This window comes from Grus americana, chromosome 29, assembly GCF_028858705.1.
Source record: "Grus americana isolate bGruAme1 chromosome 29, bGruAme1.mat, whole genome shotgun sequence".
Classification (NCBI taxonomy): Eukaryota; Metazoa; Chordata; class Aves; order Gruiformes; family Gruidae; genus Grus; species Grus americana.
In genome coordinates this window covers 495,374-512,556 of record NC_072880.1, presented here as the reverse complement: position 1 = coordinate 512,556, position 17,183 = coordinate 495,374, and the positions used below count along the sequence as shown (strand labels likewise).

At 72.4% G+C, this 17,183-nt stretch overlaps 2 protein-coding genes across 2 annotated transcripts; both read left to right on the top strand.

Annotated features, from left to right (window-relative positions):
* The first annotated feature begins 75 nt into the window (after positions 1 to 75).
* ADAM15 (ADAM metallopeptidase domain 15) lies at positions 76 to 8,012 on the top strand. Its single transcript, XM_054806666.1, has 25 exons — positions 76 to 355; positions 1,144 to 1,247; positions 1,867 to 1,943; positions 2,307 to 2,385; positions 2,480 to 2,556; positions 2,631 to 2,814; positions 2,888 to 2,950; positions 3,034 to 3,102; positions 3,221 to 3,390; positions 3,467 to 3,551; positions 3,622 to 3,770; positions 3,852 to 4,029; positions 4,217 to 4,309; positions 4,398 to 4,593; positions 4,659 to 4,767; positions 4,832 to 4,982; positions 5,051 to 5,128; positions 5,211 to 5,322; positions 5,434 to 5,572; positions 5,973 to 6,026; positions 6,283 to 6,391; positions 6,858 to 6,926; positions 7,200 to 7,271; positions 7,439 to 7,551; positions 7,835 to 8,012. The coding sequence occupies exons 1-25, from the start codon at positions 280 to 282 to the stop codon at positions 7,875 to 7,877; spliced, it is 2,649 nt and encodes an 882-aa protein (XP_054662641.1). The 5' UTR covers positions 76 to 279; the 3' UTR covers positions 7,878 to 8,012.
* A 1,196-nt stretch (positions 8,013 to 9,208) lies between these two features.
* On the top strand, positions 9,209 to 14,725 carry EFNA4 (ephrin A4). The gene is made up of 6 exons (XM_054806258.1): positions 9,209 to 9,345; positions 11,678 to 11,970; positions 12,403 to 12,471; positions 12,641 to 12,700; positions 12,797 to 13,053; positions 13,149 to 14,725. Exons 1-5 carry the CDS (start codon positions 9,233 to 9,235, stop codon positions 12,883 to 12,885), a joined length of 624 nt encoding a protein of 207 aa, XP_054662233.1. The 5' UTR covers positions 9,209 to 9,232; the 3' UTR covers positions 12,886 to 13,053; positions 13,149 to 14,725.
* The last annotated feature ends 2,458 nt before the right edge of the window (positions 14,726 to 17,183 follow it).

Here is a 17,183-nt window from a genome sequence, read left to right as displayed (position 1 = left end):
AGCCCCGGAGCCGCCTCCGAGACGCGGCTGCCGGCCCCCCCCCCGCGCCGACCGGGCTGGGCGTCGCCGGCGGAGCGGCAGCGGGGCGGCGGGCGGGGCCGGGCGGGGGCCGGGCAGGAAGTTCCTCCTCCCGGGCCGGGCCGGGCCGGGCTGCCGGCGGCGGCGGTGGCGGTGGCGGTGCCATGCGAGGCGGGAGCGGCGGCGGGGGCGGCCGCGGCGGGTCAGCTCGGGATCCGCCTGCCCGGGGCCGCCGAGCCCCGCTCGGGCTGCGGGGGGGCGATGCGGCTGCTCCGGCTGCTCCTCGCCGCGGGGCTGCTCCTCGCCGCCGGCACCGGGGCTGACGGGAGCGGCGCAGGTGAGCGGGGCCGGGGCCGGGGCCCGTCGGTCCGTGTCCCCCAGCCCGTGGGGGGTCCGCTCCGCTCCTCGCCTCTTCCGGGGCATCGCGCGGGGACCCTCGGGGACCGGCAGCAGCCGGCGGGACCGGGACGGGACCGGGACGGGACCGGGGGGTCGCAGCCCCCCCCTCACCCCCCCGCAGGATGCTCGGAGCCCCCCCCCGGGCACCGCGGTTTGGTCCAGCCGCGGAGCCGGCTGTGCCGCGGGGGAACCGGCGCTCCCCGGGCTGGTGGGGTGGTGGGGAGCGGGGTTGGCGGGGGACCCCCCGCCCCTCCGGCCTCCTCCGGGCCCCGGGAGGGCGGGGGTCCCCCGGAGAGCCGGGAGGAAGGGTGGGCTCGGGCGGTGAGGGACACTGAGTCAGCCGGGCCGGGCCTCCCAGCCCTGCCCCGGTCCCCGAGCTGGTTGTACTGGGCGGCTGGGTCGGGGCTGACGCAAGGCCTGGCAGGGGACCCCGGGAAGCCCATCCCGAGCGGGGGCGTGCGCTCCGCGTCCCCCCGCCACCCCCCACCGCGGGGTCACCTCCAGGCGTCCCCCTGGCTCTGCTGGAGCTGGTGGCCCGGGTGGCCAGGGGATGCTCGGGGCTTTGCCCGGGGGCACCCCGGGAGCCGCTGGGGTGACGTGGGAGTCCCCGCTCCCCACCCCAACCCCGGGCCTGGCTTGGGGGGCCGTGCCATGACAGGTGACCACGGGGGGCTGGGATGTCATGGGTGACAAAGCGGTGACGGAGCGGCTCTGGGCCCCGGGCAGGTGACAGCTCGCGGCAGCGCCGTGCAGAATTGGGACGCTCCTGGCACGTGACCCCGAGGGTCCTACGGGACGGCCGGACACTCAGCCTGGCAGAGGCGACCCAGGTGAGCCCCCGTCCGCGTCTTGGGGTGCCTGCACCACGCAGGGGCTTGTGACGGGGGGGTGGGAGCTGCCTGCACCCCACCGCTGCCCCCTTCCCAGTGCAGGAAACCTGGCATCCAGGTCCCCTGACCCCAAGTTCCTGGGCACCCCAGGGGCGGTGGGGAGGGGGACCCCAGCAAATCCCCCTTCCCCTCCTCTCCTGATGCCGGGAGGGACCTTGCTGGGTAGGGGCACCCACCCTGCTCCCGGCACTCCTCCCGGCAGGGGCGGAAGGGCCCAGCCCGCCTCGCGGCCGTTGGGAGTCTCTCCAGCGTTTCCGCCGCGCTGTACCGGGCAGGAAGCGCAGAGGGTGGCGGGAGGGGGGGGCCCGGCTCCGTCCGACCCCCCCTTCCCTGGCACAATGAACCCGGGAGGGAGGGACGCTTCCTGCGGGGCGCGGGGGCCAGGGTGGGCAGGGGATCCCTTCGCCTCCTCCCTCCCGGCACGCGCCAAGGCCAGGCGGGTCCCGCAGCCCCCCGCCAACACCCCGCTGGGCGTCACAGCGTTTCAGAGGGCACCTGGGGACGGGAGGGGTACCCGTAGCTTGGCAGGGGGGGCTCCTGTAACTGCTGCCTGTGGCAGGGGGGGTTCCCCGCCCGGCTGCGGGTCCTGCTGGAGCTGGAGGGGACGCGGCTGGTGCTGGAGCTGGAGCAAAACTGGTGAGTTGACGGCTGGCTGAGGCAGAGCAGGGCTGGGAGCGGGATGGGGTGTCCCGGGGGTCTCGTCTCTATGAACGGTGCATGCAGGGTGGGGGTCCTGTGGGCTCCGTCTCCATTTGTGGTGCACAAGGGGTGGGCATCTGGGAGACCCTCTCTCCATCCGTATGCAGATGGGGCAGGGGTCCCTTGTTCCCCTTCTCCATCCATGGTACCTGTGGGGTGGGGGTCCCTGGGACCCTGTTTCCATCCGAGGTGCACCCGCAGCAGGGTGGGAGGTATCCGGGTCCCCATTTTCATCGGTGGTGTGCTCAGAGTGGGGTGACCTGGGGTCCCTGCTGTGGGGGTGACGCGTGCCTCTGGCAGGGAGCTGGTGCTGGGCACCGGGGCGCTGTTCTACTACCTGCCCAACGGCACACGCGTGACGCAGGAGGCCAGCGAGCAGGTAGGGCCTGGACGCGCTGTGTCCCCGAGCCGTCCCCATGCCCCGGGGGGATCCCAGTACGGGGCTTGCTCCTGAGTCTCCCTCTCTGCTGCAGGAGCACTGCTGCTACCAGGGCACAGTGCAGGGCTTCCCCGGCTCCTGGGCCAGCCTCTGCGCCTGCGCCGGACTCAGGTGAGCCCCCGGCTCCGGCGGTCCTCAAGCCTGGCTCCCACCGTGCCGCTGATGCCTCCTCTCCCCTTCCGCAGTGGCCACCTCCAGCTGTCAGAGACCCGGGGCTACGGGCTGGAGCCAGACACCGGCAGCCCCTCGGGGCAGCACATTGCGTACCGGCCGCGGGAGGTCCGGCTGGTGCCAAGGGCCTGCGGGCAGGGCCCCCCGGATCCTCCCCGGGCGGAGGCAGAGGAGACTGAGCCCCCCTGGCCACAGAGGGTAGGTCACCCAGGAGTCCTGCCCCGCCGGAGAGGGTCCCTTCGCCCACACACCGATACCCTCTCCTCCCCAGGGCAAGCGGGCAGTGGCGGAGCAGCGGTTCGTGGAGCTGGTGATGGTGGTGGACCACGCTGCGGTGAGTGCTGGGCAGACGTCCCCGGCACAGGGACTGCCCTGTGCCCCCGCCGGCCCCCCTGATGCCCCTCCCTGCACTCCCAGTTCCAGAATTACCCCAACCTGCAACGCGTCCGCACCCGGACCCTGGAAATCGCCAACCAGGTGGATGCGGTGAGTCGTTGCCGTGACCCACCGGGCATCGTCCTTCCCAGCCCGGTGCTCGGCTCAGCTGTGCCCTTGCTGCGCTGGCACTGGGGGTCTCTAATCCCCTGTTCCCCCCCCCCCCCAGTTCTTCCAGCCGCTGGGAGTGCGGGTGGCCTTGCTGGCAGTGGAGGTCTGGAGCGACAGCGACAGGTTTGCGGTGGGCGGCAGCGCCCGGGCTGTGCTGGAGCGGTTCCTGCGCTGGCGCCAGGAGGAGCTGCTGCCCCGGCTGCCCCATGACAACGCCCAGCTCCTCACGTGAGTGGGGCGAGGGATGGGGACGGGGGACGAGGTGCGCGGGCAGCCCTCCCCGACCCCTGCGCTCTCTCCCCAGGGGCGCCCGCTTTGAGGACGTTTCGGTGGGGATGTCAGCTCAAGCCTCCATGTGTTCCCCCACGCGCTCCGGGGGGGTCAGCATGGTCAGTAATCCCCGTCTCCCCTCGCCCCCCGCTCCGCTGCCCGCCCGCCCTGACCCACCCCGTCCCGCAGGACCACTCAGTCAGCGTCCTCGTTGTCGCGTCCACCGTGGCCCATCAGCTGGGGCATAACCTGGGCATGCGCCACGACAGCACCAGGCGCTTCTGCGACTGCAGTGATCTCCGGCAGGACCGCGGCTGCATCATGGCATCGCCTACGGGGTGAGGGCAGCAGGCAGGGCCATGGGGGGGCCAGGGCTGAGCCCCCCTCCCTGCCTCACCGGTCCCTTTCCGATTCTGCAGGCTGACGCCTGGTTTGAGCTTCAGCAACTGCAGCCAGCGGGACCTGGAGCGCAGCCTGCGGCAGGGACAGGGCTGGTGCCTCTCCAACGTCCCCGAGCCCCAGCGCCTGGCCGGGAGCCCCCGCTGCGGGAACCGCTTCCTGGAGCCAGGCGAGGGCTGCGACTGTGGCCTCAGCGTGGTACGGGGGGCTCTGGGCAGGCTGGGGTCCCCCCTGCGGCCACCCCTTCCCCCGCCTTGTCCTGAGCCTGGGGCTGCCCGTGGAGCCCAGTGGCTCTGCCCAGGGGTGCCGTGTCCCAGCCCTGCGCCGGGGCTGGCGGGGGGGGGATGCCGGTGCCACCCGCTCACCGCAGCCCCTCTGCCGGCAGGAGTGCGCAGATCCCTGCTGCAACAGCAGCACCTGCCAGCTGGTGCCCGGGGCCGAGTGCGCCACGGGGGATGCCTGCTGCCAGGACTGCCAGGTGCGTGGGGGCGGGCAGCCGGCGGCGCTGGGTGGCTTTCTCGGGGGTCCTCACTCGTCTGACTGCACACACACCCCCCGCCCCGTAGCTGCGCCGCGCCGGACACCCGTGCCGGGACCCCCTGGGCGAGTGCGACCTACCCGAGTTCTGCGACGGGGTCTCGCCGCACTGCCCGCCCGATGCCTTCCTGCAGGATGGGCAGCCCTGTGCCGGCGGGCGGGCGGTCTGCTACGGCGGCGCCTGTGCCACCTATGAGGAGCAGTGCCAGCAGCTGCTGGGGCCAGGTACGGCAGGGCCGGGGCGGGGGGCCGGGGTGGGAGTGCGGAGGCTCACTGCCCCCCTGCTGCAGGTGCCGGCCCCGTCTCCAGCTCCTGCGTGGCCTCCCTGAACGCAAAAGGGGACAAACGCGGGCACTGTGGGCAGCTCCCCAACGGCTCCTATGTTGCCTGCGCCCAGCGGTGAGTGCCGTCCCCCCCCCCTTCCTCGCCGTCCCCCCCACCCCTGACTCCCCTGTCTCTGCAGGGACGCTGGCTGTGGGATGCTGCAGTGCCAGCGCAGCAGCACCCGGGGGGACAAACCAGAAAGGTCCTGCCAGGGGACCCTCCTGCCTGGGGACGAGGACGTGAGTGATGCGGCTATGGTGCTACCCGGCACCGCCTGCGGCCCCGGGAAGGTGAGCAGCAGGGCAGCGGGAAAGGGGCTGGGGGGCTGGCGCGGTGCTGACGTCCCATCCCCTGGCAGATGTGCCTCCAGCGCCGGTGCCAGGACATCTCCGCTCTGGGTGACCAGCAATGCCAGAGCAAGTGCCACGGGCACGGGGTGAGTGTGGGGCCGGGGGGGGGGGGGGGCTGGAGGTGGGGACCTGCCGGGGGCTGAGGCTCGGTGTCACCCCCTCCCCCAGGTGTGCAACAACCATGGGCACTGCCACTGCGAGCGGGGCTGGGCCCCCCCGACCTGCGAGAGCCCTGGCGCGGGGGGCAGCCAGGACAGTGGCCCCGCCAGCCTGGAGCGAGGTGAGGGCAGAGGCAGCCGCAGCCGCGCGGAGAATGGGGCTTTGTGCGGCCGGAGAGGCCGGAGCCGGCGTAGGACGCGGCGGGGGGGGGCTGACGTGGTGCTCTCCACAGGGGGGAGCGCCCTGCCCACCGCCCTGCTGCTGAGCGCGCTGCTGGGGCTGGCCCTGGCGCTGGGGCTCTGCTGCGCCCGCCGCACCAGGCTGCACAAGCACCTCTGCCAGCTCAGCAAGGGGACGTCCTGCCAGTACAGGTAACCGTGCCGGCGGGGACGGGTGGCACCTGGGTGTCACGCGCACCTCTGTGCGTGCATGCGTGTGCCGTGGCAGGTACCGGAGCTGCCTGCCTGCATGTGAGCGCACATACGTGTGTGGAGGGTAAGCGGGGCACGTGCATGTGCGCTTGCATGCGCGCGTGTGTCCTGTGGAGGCTGGCCGAGCGGGGTGCACGCGTGTGTCCCCATGCGGGTGACAGTCTCTGTGTGTGTGTGTGCCTGCGTGCGTCATCTCCCCAGTGCAGGTAGCAGACCCTGTCATGCATTGTCGCCCCACATCATCGCAGTTCCTCGCCCCACGTCACCGCGGTTCCTCGCCCCCGCTGCCCCCCCCCCATCCCCGGCCCCGGGCTGAGCCCCCCCACTCTTCTCCCCACAGTGCTGAGACCCGGGTCCGATTCCTGGGTCCAGAAGCCCCAGACGGCTGGAGTGGGTAACGTCGCTGCCGGAGCCTGGGCGTGGGGCTGTCCCTGAGCCATCCTGCTTCGCAAGGCCTCCGGTGCTGCGATCTTCCCCTGGCAGCGCCCGTGGGGTGTGGGGCAGCCCCGGGGTGCAGGGTGTCGCATCTTCTGGTGCCGAGGGGTTCGTTTCTCTTGGGCTTCTGCTGGTGTCGGTGTCGCTTGGTCGCCATGCGGGCTCCCCCCGATCTCCTGGAGTGAGCGGGGCCTGATCCTGCCTCTCTCCTGCAGAATCTCACAGCTGGAGCCTCCCGGGTCGGGCAGCCAGCCCCCCCCCGAGCGCCCCCGGCCCCCACAGTGGCGTCGGGCCACGGAGCTGCAGGTCATGCGCAACAGCAAGGTGAGAGACAGGGGGCTGGGGATGGAGGGGGCTGCTGGCAAGGGTGATGCTGTCGCCGTGGTAACACGCTGTGGTTGCCGTGGGTACCGGGGTTCAGTCTGGTGTTGCTGAGGAGACATCCCTGGGTACCGGCTCTGAGCATCCCTCTGCACCGGGGCCGTGCACTTTGACTCTGCGGCACCCCGGGACAGGAGCAGCCTGGCACAGCCCTGGACCGTGCTGCCCCGGTGCCCTGTGCCGTGCTCAGCACCGGCTGCGCCCCTCTGGGATCGGTGCCCGGCTGGGGGCCGCAGTGGCCGTCCAAGCCAGGGTTGCTGGCACGGGACTAAGCCCCGGAGCCGCCTGCTGCGTGTGTGTAGGGGGGGGTCTCTCTGCTTTGCGGTGGGAGGGGGGTCTCCGCATGCTGCACGGCTTGCCCGGCTGCAGGGCTGCATGGCGCGCCTGCCCCCTCTCCATCTCTCTGCAGCCGGCTGCCCTCGGCTCGGCCCGGCCCGACCCGCCCTCCCGGCCTCTCCCGCCGGACCCTCCTCCCAAGGTAATGCCCACGCTGGGGTGGGGGTCCTGGGCAGCACCTCCCTGGCCGCTGCTGCATGTCTGGCTGCGCACCAGCTCCCGGGGACCTGCGGGCTGCAGCCCCTCTGTGGCACGGCTCCCAGCACCCAGCAGCGCCGGCATTCCCCCACGGGAGAGCCCTGGCCCCCCACAAAACCCTCCTGCCCCCGACGGGCGGCTCAGCCCCGTGGCTGCCGGTGCCCGAGCCGTCTTGCTGTGGCCCAGCTGTCTCACTGTCCCTGCTCTATCTGTCCAGGCCCCCCCCTCGGACAGGCCGCCCCCCCCCACACGCCCGCTGCCCGCGGACCCCGTGGCGCCAGGCACTCAGGTAACGGTGGCGCGGCGGCGGCACCGGCGTGTGGGGCAGGACGGTGTGCGCCTGGGCCGGGCCTCCCCCTGCCCCCCTCTGGCACCAGGGAGGGGGTTTGGGCCCCCCCAAGACCATTATGGGGGGTTGCCCCTGCCGGAGCTTTGACACCCCGATTCCCCCCGCAGCCCCCAGGTCCGGTCAAGCCCCCCCCACCTCAGCGGCCGCTGCCCTTGGACCCCCCGGGGCCGTCGCCACCTCGCAGCGAGGACCCCCCCTACGTCACGGTGATTCCCTCCAGGTGAGGGGGGGGCACATCTGGGCTGGGGGGCTGCGGGGGGCCACAGTGGGGTGCGGGTGGGGGCTGCAGGGGCCAGAGTGCGGGAGGCTGTGGGGTGCCGGGGGGGCTGTAGGGAGGGCAGAGGGAACCCGGAGTCATGGGGGGGGGGGGGGGGCTGCAGGGACCAGGGCTGGGGGGGCGGGGGGGGCTGTAGGAGCCAGGGCTGAGCGGCTGCAGGGACTGGGGGGGGGCCGTGCTGTGCCCCCGGCCCCGCCATCGCCGCCTCTTCCCCCCTCCCCCCCAGGCCAGCTCCCCCGCCGCCCGCGGGCACCCAGCGGGAGGCCTGAGCCGCGGGCCGGGACCGCCGCAGCGCTGGAGTCACCGGGCCGGGCCCGGCCCCGGGGGAGGCCTCACCCCGCGCCCCGCGGGGCCTCGCCGCCCGCTTGTCCCCCGCCGACGCCAATAAAGGGGCTGTGAGCTGCCTCCGCGCTGCCTCCGCCGGGGCGGGGGGGAGGGAAGGGGGGATGGGGACGGGGACTACAACTCCCGGCAGCACCCGCGGCGCCCACCGGAAGCTCCGCCCCCCGCGCAGGAAGTGGCTTCCGGCACCACGCGCCCCCTGGCGGGGATGGTGCGCGCGGCGGGCTCCGTCGGAGCCACGTGGGCGCGTGCGGGAGCCGCCCCGCGTGCGTGGACACACGCGTGTGCAAGAGCCGCCTTGTGCGCCCGGCACACGCGCGTGCAAGAGTCAGCCTATGCGCACGGGCACACACACGTGCAGGAGCAGCCCAGTGTGCACGGACACGCGTGCGTGTGTGCGAGAGCTGCCCCGCGTACGGGGTCACACGTGCGTGTGCAAGAGGTACCCCACCTACACGCGCACACACACGCGTGTGCAGGAGCTGTCCCTTGTGTGCGCACACACGCGTGCGTCCAGGAGCCGCCCCATGTGTGCACAGAAATGTGCGTGTGCAGGAGCTGCCCTCTGTGCACGGGCACATGCGTGTGCAGGAGCCACCCTTTGTGCACGGGCACACGCGTGCCCAGGAACCAACGCACCTGCACGCACACACGCGTGTGCAGGAGCTGCCCGTGTGCGTGCACCAGCACCGTCCCACGGCCGGGTCCCGCTGCGCCTGGCCGGTACCGGCGCCCGGTGGGTGCAGACGCCCGGCGGGGGTGGGGGGGGCGCGGGGAGCACCCGGGGGCACACCGTGCTGGGCAGCGCCGGTCCCGCTCGATGCCCGAGGTACCGGGGCGGTGCCGGTTGGCGTGGGGGAACCGGGTAGGTGCCGAGGACGCCGGTCCCGGTGCCGGTCGGTGTGGAGGTGACGGTCCGGGTGCCGGTGGGTGCCGGATTGGGGCGGGGGGGGGGGGATGTTGCCGAGTCGGTGCCGGTCCCGGTGCCGATGGATGTCGGAGGCGCCCGTCGGTGCGGGGACGCCGGTCCCGGTGCCGGTCGGTGCCAGATGGCTGCGGGGCGCCGGTCCCGGTGCCGGGGGGGTGCCGGTGCCGCTCCCCAAGGGTTAATGGCACTCGGGGAAGTTGCCGGGCGGCGGCGCGGCGCGGATTGGCCCGAAGTTGGCGGGGAGGGAAGGGCCGGGCCGTGCCGTGCCGAGCCCCGCCGTGCCGTGCCGTGCCGCCCCCGCCCCCGCCGGCCCCCGCCCCGGCCCCACCGCCCCCCGCCGCCGCCGGCGGAGCCATGCGCCCCGCGCCGCTGCTCGGGCTCCTGCTCTCGGTGCCGCTGCTCTGGGCGCCGCCGCCGCCGGTGCGCGGCCTCCGCCACGGCGTCCACTGGAACGGCAGCAACCCCAGGTAGCGCCGCCGGCCCCGCCGCCTTTGTGCGCCCCGGGCCCCGCCGAGCACCGGGCCCCGCCGAGCACCGAGGCCCGCGCCGCCGGGAGGGTCGGGGCGGTGGGCGGGGGGCTCCCGGGCGGGGTGGGGCTGGCGGGCACCGAGCCACTGGGCAGCCCCCCCCGGTGCTACCGGGCAGCCCCCAGGTGATACCGAGCCGGTGAGTACCCGCAGGTGGTACCGAGGCACCGGGCATCCCGACCGAGCCCCGGTTGGTGGTGAGCAGGTGAGCATCTCCCCGGTGGTACCGGGCCACCGGGCACCCCTGGGCCTTACCGAGCCGGTGGGTACCCCCAGGTGGTGCTGAGCCCCCGCAGTACCGGGCCACTGGGCGTCCCCAGTGGTACCAAGTGGCACCGAGCCGGTGAGTACCCCCAGTGGCACCGAGCCACCGGGCACCGCTGGTGGCACCGAGCCCTGGGTGGCACCGAGCCCTGGGTGGTAGCGAGAGGGTGAGCACCCCGGGTGGTGCCGAGCCACCGGGCATCCCCAGGCGACACCAAACCGGTGAGTACCCCCAGGTGGTGCTGAGCCCCGGGCAGTACCAAGCCACCGGGCACCAAACCCTGGGTGGTATCAAGCGAGTGGGCGCTCCTGGTGGTGCCAAGTCCCAGGGACCATCCTGCGCTGAGCCCGGGCACCCTCGGTGATACCGAGCTTTGGGCATCCGCAGGTGGCACCGAGCGCGGGCACGCTCGCTGGGCATGGGGCCGGTGGGCAGCCCTGGGGCGCTTGTGGCTGGGGGGGCACCGAGCCTGGGGTCACCCTGGGTGGCACTGTCAGGGCTGCGGGTCCCCGTTGCGGATGTCCCCGCTGGTCGGTGTCATCGGGCACGGCCCAGCCCCTGCCTGGCCGGGGGTGCTGCTCTGCCATCATCGCTGGGCTGGGGTCCAGCCCCATCCCTCCCCCCAGCCTCCTCCGGTTCAGGCATTTCCCAGCTCAGGGCTGCTGGGGGCCCAAGGGGGGGTGGGGGGCGGGGAGCTGTGCTGGGGGCCCGGGGGCTGCACTCCCCCACGGGGGTCTCATGCCCTCGGCCCACAAAGCGGAGCTGGGGCAGGTGGGCACGCTCCGGGCAGGGCTGGGGGCACCGATGGTGCCTTGCTCTGCCCCCCCCCCCCAGGAGTGGGGACACATGGATGGGAGATGTGAGAACTCGCTGCCCATGGATGCCGCAGGAAGGGGGGGGGGCGTTTGCCCCCCTGCAGGGTCAGGGCAGGGCCCCAGCCCCTGGCAGCCCTTGGCCCTGCCCAGGCTCGTCCCGGCCAGCGTCGCCCGGCGGGATGCTCTGAGTCAGCAGGGAGCCTGCGCCTGGTCCTGTCCTCGAAGAGCCCCCGGCCTGGGGGGAGCGGCTGGGGCCCGAGCCTCCCCGGCTCGACAGCGCTGCCGGCCCGGTGATTAATGCACCGGCCTTTGCCGCAGCTGCCAGGAATCCGCGCTGCCGTAAACACTGCCTGTGCCTGCGCTGGGGAGGGGGCTGAGCCGGCCCCGGGGTCCCCCCGCCAGGCCCGGCCCTGGCAGGACGGGGCGACCCTGCCAGCCAGGCAGCAGTTCGGCAGCACCGTTCCTGCCGCAGCGCTGCCAGCGAGGCCGGGGCCTTGCCGGGCTGGTGCGTGCCCAGGCTGCGGCAGGATCCGGCCGTTTGGGAGAGGTGGGCGCAGGGCGGAGGCCGCTGCCCTGCCGGGGCCGGGGCCAGGGGCTCCTGCGCCGTCGTCTGTCCTGGGCAGGCAGGACCAAGCATGTGGGCGTGCGTGTATGTGTGCACATGTGTGTGCACGCGTGTGTGCGCCTGCAGAGGTGTCTGCTCCACCCTGGCCTGGCTGCACGCGCTATTTGCACAGGCGTGAGCTCATGCCATGCCAGCAGCCGCGCCGGTGCCTGCCTGCCCACACGGGTACCCGGGCTGGGCCCCCTCCCCTGCCTGCCCCTGCCAGCCGCCCTCCTGTGAGCACCGTGCCGGTCAGTGCGGGAGGCGTCACGTGGGGTGGCCCCCTGCCCGGGTGTCAGTGCCGATTGGTGCCGGGGGCGATGAGGTGGGTGCCTGGGGCGAGGGGCTTTGTGCCCCGGCCGGCACGGCTGGGCTTCCCCCGGCCACCGTGGCCGAGCCCATTCAGCTCCAGCGGCCTGCGGCTAATCCGAGCTGATGCTTGGTTGTGGGGAGCAGCCGGGTGCCCAGTAGCTGTTTCGGCAAAAACCACGTCCACCTGCTCTGTCGGGGCGGGGGACAGCGGGACGTCCCACCTGGGGACCACAGCAGAGCCCCAGCGCTCACTCCCCGGCTCACCGTGCCTGGCAGGTTCCTGCGGGATGACTACACCATCCAGGTGGCCATCAATGACTACCTGGACATCTACTGCCCGCACTACAAGGGCGCCGTGCCCGCCGGCCAGGCAGAGACCTTCACGCTCTTCATGGTGGACCTGGAGGGCTACCGCGGCTGCTATGAGACCCCCGGCTCCTTCAAGCGCTGGAAGTGCGACCGGCCCCAGGCGCCCTTCGAGCCCGTCCGCTTCTCGGAGAAGATCCAGCGCTTCACCCCCTTCTCACTCGGCTTCGAGTTCCAGCCGGGGGAGACCTACTACTACATCTGTGAGTCACCCCGGGCGCTGGGCGCAGCCGCCGGCGGGTCCCGCCGCGGTTTGGCTGCACCCGGGGGTCTGGGTGGACCCGGGGTTGGGGGCCATGGGAGGGTCGGGGGGCACCGAGGGTCTGGGGTGCACAGTGGGGTCTGCATGCACCCGAGGGGGTGCATGGGGAGTGGGGGGGGGTCCAGCTGCACCTAGGGATGTGGATGCAAGAGGGGTCGGGGTGCTGGGGGGGGCGCGGGGTGCCGGCACCGTTCTCCGCCGGCAGGGGGCGCCCCAGGCCCGTCCCGGGGGTCCCGTCCTGACCTGGGGGGTCCCGTCCTGTCCCGGGGGGTCCTGGCCCGGGCTGGGGGGTCCCATCCTGTCCCAGGGGGTCCTGACCCGGGCTGGGGGGGCCGTGCTGGGGGGGACCCGCTGATCTGTCCCCTCTGCCCAGCTGTCCCCAGCCCCGAGAGCGCCGGGCGCTGCCTGAGGCTGCGCGTCTCCGTCTGCTGCAGAGGCACCAGTGAGTCCAGCCGGGTGGGCGGTTGCACCCCAAAACTCTGGGGTTCCCCCTCCCCTGTCTCTGGGGCAGCCTGGTCCCCGCTGGGGGCACTGGTTTGCTCTGGAGCCTTGGGGGGGACACCGTGTCGCCCCGGGAAGCCGGTCACTGATACCGTTGGGGTTTGTTTCAGCGCCGGAGCCGGTGACGGAGGTTCCCAATTCGCAGCCCCATGGGCGCGGGGGGCCAGAGGGTGAGTACGGGGGGGCAGGGGGTGGGCAGGGGCACCGGAGGCTGGCGGGGGGCAGGGGGGGCTGGCTCGCCCTCACCTCTCCTCCTGCCCTGTCAGACGCGGTGCCTGCCCAGGACACCGCAGCCCCGCTGCAGCCCTGTACCCCATGCCTGGTGCTCATGCTCCTCACCCTGCTCCGGATCTGACCCTCGGCACTGCCCATGGCGGGGAGACGGGCTCCTCCGCCCCACTGCCCGCTTCCAGACTCTTCCTCTGCTGCCATCGACCCCCGAGCCCATGGGGCAGCCCGGGCCACGACTCACCCGCCAGACCCCCACGGAGCCAAGCCGGGGCCAGGAGCTGCAGGCTGGAAGGTGAGGGGGGCGCGGCGGGCTCCCAGGCAGTGGGTGCCCCTGGGGGCTGGTCCCCCTTGCCGCAGCATCCCCTGATGGGGCTTTCCCCCTCCCAGGGACGTTGCTTCCCACCGGCATTACTGCACGCTGGCCCCACTGACCGCCCTGCCCCGGCGCTGGGCTCCCCGCAGCTTGGCGGACGCCTGCTCTGCCCCAGGGCCGTCACCTCATCTCGTGCCTTCCCCTGCGGATCCCCTGCCCTGGGGGGCCGGGGACCCCCAGGCCCTGGAGCAGGGCGGCAGCTCCTCCGGGCACCGGACGGAGTCAAGCGCCCAGCCCCTCCGCTGCCTTGTCCTCCGGCGAGGACACACCAATCTGTCTTCTGGGAAGACGCCCTCCATGCCGTCACCGGCTCCTTACGGTTTGGTTTTAACCCCTGGTAGTGACTGAGCCGAGCAATACAGTGTTTGCAAGATTGCTGTGCCCTCGGGCTGTGCAGCCCCCACCCCTGGCCTTGCGCTGCCTGCAGTCCCCTCCTGCCTGCGCCCGCCTGCCCGTGGTCCCCGTCCCCGCAGGGATGCTGGGGTGCCGGCCGGGGCAGCTTCTCCCTGGGGGGGTGCCTGTGCCTCTCGCTGCGACCTTTCAGGCCGGGGGTTCAATTGCAGCGATTTGATATTGAGACGTTGGCTCATGTCACGGGGAGAGCTTTAATTACAGATGACCTGCCTGCAATTAGTGCCTGGCAGTGGGACCCAGAGCTGGCCACCGGCGCCTGGTAAGGGACTGGGATGCGGGGTGGCGGGGCTCGGAGTGGGGTGTCACTCACCCGGAGCCCCCGGCCAGGCACCCTGGTCCCGCTCGCTGCCCTTGGCTGGGCTCGTGCTGCCCGCAGGGCGGTGGTCCTCTGTCCATCTGCCCGTCTGCCTGCCGCATACCCCCTTAGGATGCACCACAAAGCAGGGGGGGGGGCTGCGGAGGCCATGGTTGGGGTGTCACCCTTTGCCTACAGGCACCCAGGTCACTGCGGGGGCCAAGCTCGTGGTGTGGCTGGGTCCCTGCCCCCAGGGTCACGTCTCCGGCACAGCCGGCGGCCATGGGATGGAGCGGGCAGCGGTGTGCCCCAGGCGTGCCTGCTGGCGGGAGGGTTGCTCGAGGCTTCCGCGGTGGCCGGTGGCTCCCGTCCCCTGGCCCTATGGGTGCAGCCCCCTGTAGCCCTGCTTGGGGGCCCCAGCCAGGCCCCACAGCCCCCTCCCCACACAGGCGTTGCCGTCCGCCTGCCGCAGTGGTGCTGGGCACGTCAGACAGGTTTTATGGCTTCTGGGGAGAAACTGCTCAGCAAGAGGCTGAGCAAAAGCATCGACCGCGCCGCGCCCCTCCCCCTCGCGCCGCTGCCTGCCTTTCCCCTGCCGCACCCCGCACCCCATCCCCATGGGGGGGCAGCGGGGCCTGGCCCCACCGCGGGGTCTGGGATGGTGCCTGGAGGCTGCCCAGCATAGAGGGATCCACACCCTGTGGGACCCCCACGTAGGGATCCTGGGGGGAACCGTGCCTTATGGCACTCCCCCGTGTGGGGGTGACGCCATCCGAGCAGGACTTTACCCAAGGGACCCCCATGTGCGGAGCAACCCTGTCCTGAGGGACCCCCCACATGGGGACGCTGCCTGGGGGCATCCCCCAGCGGACCCCCACGCGGGGATGTTGGGGGCAATGGTGCCCTGTGGGACCCCCACGCGGGGATGTCGGGGGTAATGGTGCCCTGCGGGACCCCCACGCGGGGATGTTGGGGGTAATGTTGCCCTGCAGAACCCCCACGCGGGGATGTCGGGGGGCTGCCCAGCCCCCTGCCCTAGCCCCCTTGGTTTTCCCAGGTGAGGCCAAGGGGTCCCTGTGGGGACCCAAGGTTGGGTGCCAGGTCCCGGAGCAGTGGGGCCCTGTCCTTGAGCGGGGGTTGCTTGGTATGCGGGAGCCGCTGCCGGCTTCAAATCCCATCGACTTCCAATGAGCAATGCCATCAATAAAAGCTAATTGATGGCACGGCCGCTCCAAATCAGATTCCCCGTCCCCTGAATCGAATTGATGGCTCCGCGCCCCGCAGCCAGCCGTGGCAGAAATTGAATCTATTAAAGGAATAGGCTCCATTAGCCTGTCCCTTCTGTCTCGCAATCTCCCCGCCTCAGGGCTCCCCCCCCAGCCCGATGCCAGCCCCCCCCCCCCCCCTCCAGCTCCCCACTGCCACCCACGCCAGCCAGGATGCTCAAGTGCCAGGACACCCAGGTCCTGCTGGGGGAGGGCGCGGGGTGAGGGTGCCCGGGTGCCCTCAACGGGCAGGTCCGTGCCCCACGGGCAGCTCTGGGTGGGAGTTAAGCCCTCGGAAATTGGGAAGGAAAAAATTGATCACCGAGAAGAGAAAAAGCTGCGAAATGGTAGTAAGCAGCCCTGAGATGGAGAGGGGGCTAAAGAGGCAACGGGCTGTGCCCCTGGCCTGGGAGACACAGTGGTGTGGCGGGAGGTGAGAGGGAGGCACGGTGCGGCCGTGCCCAGTCCTGTGCCCCAGCTCGCTGCCGGGACGGGGGACAGTGGGTACATCGTGACACCGGGATGAGCCTGGGTGCAGGCCCCCCGGCCCCACGGTGCTCCCGGCAGCGTGTAAAAAAGCTCCTGGCACCGGGTTGCACGGCTGGCTGTGCCAACGGGGTCCCTTCACCCAACCGTGCCGGGACAGGGGACCTGGCACTCCCCGACACCCCTCACTGCCCCCGGCTGAGGATGAGGTCAGGCACTGTGGCCATCCCGGGGGCAGCCCCAGGACGCACGGGGTGGGACGTGGGGCCTGGTGGCCCCCCCCGAGGGCTGGAAGAGAAGAGCACGCCTCCCCCCAAGGCAGTGAGACCCGTCCCTGCCTGTCTCCCATGGGCGCAGGGCAGCAGCTGCAGCCCCCACCCGAGAGCTGCGGAGAGCATCCCGGAGATGGGAAATGGCTCCTTGTCACCATGGAAACGGGGCCACCGGCTCGCCATGCCGAGGGGACACGCTGAGCCGAGGGGACGTGCGTGCCGAACCCCAAGGAGCGCAGCGCTGGGTAAGCTGGGCACCGGGCACCACGCACCAGGCACTGGCCGCAGGCTCCCCGGCACCCTGGGGCCGCGCCACGGAGCCCATCACCCGCTTCGGTCCTGCTCTTACGTCACCTGACGGTTGCGGGCACGTGGTGGGATGCCACCCCAGTGGGATGCCACCCCGGCGTGATGCCACCCCGGCGTGTTCCCACCCCAGCCGAGCAGCTCTGCACCGCTGCGCTGGTGCTCAGTGCCGGGCACGTGGGGCCGGAGCCGGCTGTTCCCCAAGCAGCCGCCTGATGATGTGCATCGTCAAGGTTATAATTTAGCAAAACACTCAGCAGGGGCTTTGGAGGGAGCCGGCCCGCGCCGGCTAATTAGCCAGAGCCACACGCACTGAGCCCGCGCCTGCCATAGCAATGAGGGTGCGTGCACCGGGTGTGCCGGCTTGCACCGGCACAGCACGCACGTGCAGAGGCCGTCGCATCCCGTCCGCACCCCGCGGGGCCGGGGCAGGGTGCCGGCTGGGCAGCTGCGTCTCTGCTGCCCAATTCCCGCTGCCGGGGTCAGAGCAGAGGGCACCGCTGCTGATGTCTGCTGGCCCGGGGCCAGGGCGGCAGCCAGCGCAGCGGGGAGAGCACGCGTGAGCACAGGGCACGCATGAGCATGGGGCACGTGTGAGTACGGGGCACGCGCTCGCCAGCCCGGGCACCGGTGGGTTTGCACGCCCAGAGCTACGGGCGCGGGCAGACACTGCGCGCACGCATCCCCGCTCCGTTCCGGGGTGTCTGTCCATTCCTGCCTGCATCGGTCTGCCCGTGCCGGGGTGCCGGCAGCAGCTCGGCAGAGCTGTCGTGTCCCCCCCCCAGCCTGCTGTAATCCTGACGGACAATAATCCTGCTGTGCTGGAGCCAGGATGGGCAGGAGCTGCCCTTGCAGCGGCACTGCGATTCAGCTGCCGGCTCTGCCGGTGCTGCCTGCACCTGCTGCATACTAAGGGCCCTCGGTGCTGCATCGGGCTCTGCCGCGCCCCGCCGTCCCTGTGCTGGGACCCTCTCTGGATCCCCTGGGATGGGGCTGGTGGCCCACGGGAGC

Excerpts from the sequence above, each read along its gene's own strand:
- ADAM15 (XM_054806666.1), top strand. The coding sequence starts at position 280 with ATGCGGCTGCTCCGGCTGCTCCTCGCCGCGGGGCTGCTCCTCGCCGCC. Across the intron at positions 3,103-3,220 it reads TCGCCAACCAGGTGGATGCG|TTCTTCCAGCCGCTGGGAGT; the intron begins GTGAGTCGTTGC and ends CCCCCCCCCCAG. Across the intron at positions 3,771-3,851 it reads ATCATGGCATCGCCTACGGG|GCTGACGCCTGGTTTGAGCT; the intron begins GTGAGGGCAGCA and ends CCGATTCTGCAG.
- EFNA4 (XM_054806258.1), top strand. The coding sequence starts at position 9,233 with ATGCGCCCCGCGCCGCTGCTCGGGCTCCTGCTCTCGGTGCCGCTGCTC. Across the intron at positions 9,346-11,677 it reads TGGAACGGCAGCAACCCCAG|GTTCCTGCGGGATGACTACA; the intron begins GTAGCGCCGCCG and ends CGTGCCTGGCAG. Across the intron at positions 12,701-12,796 it reads TGGGCGCGGGGGGCCAGAGG|ACGCGGTGCCTGCCCAGGAC; the intron begins GTGAGTACGGGG and ends CTGCCCTGTCAG.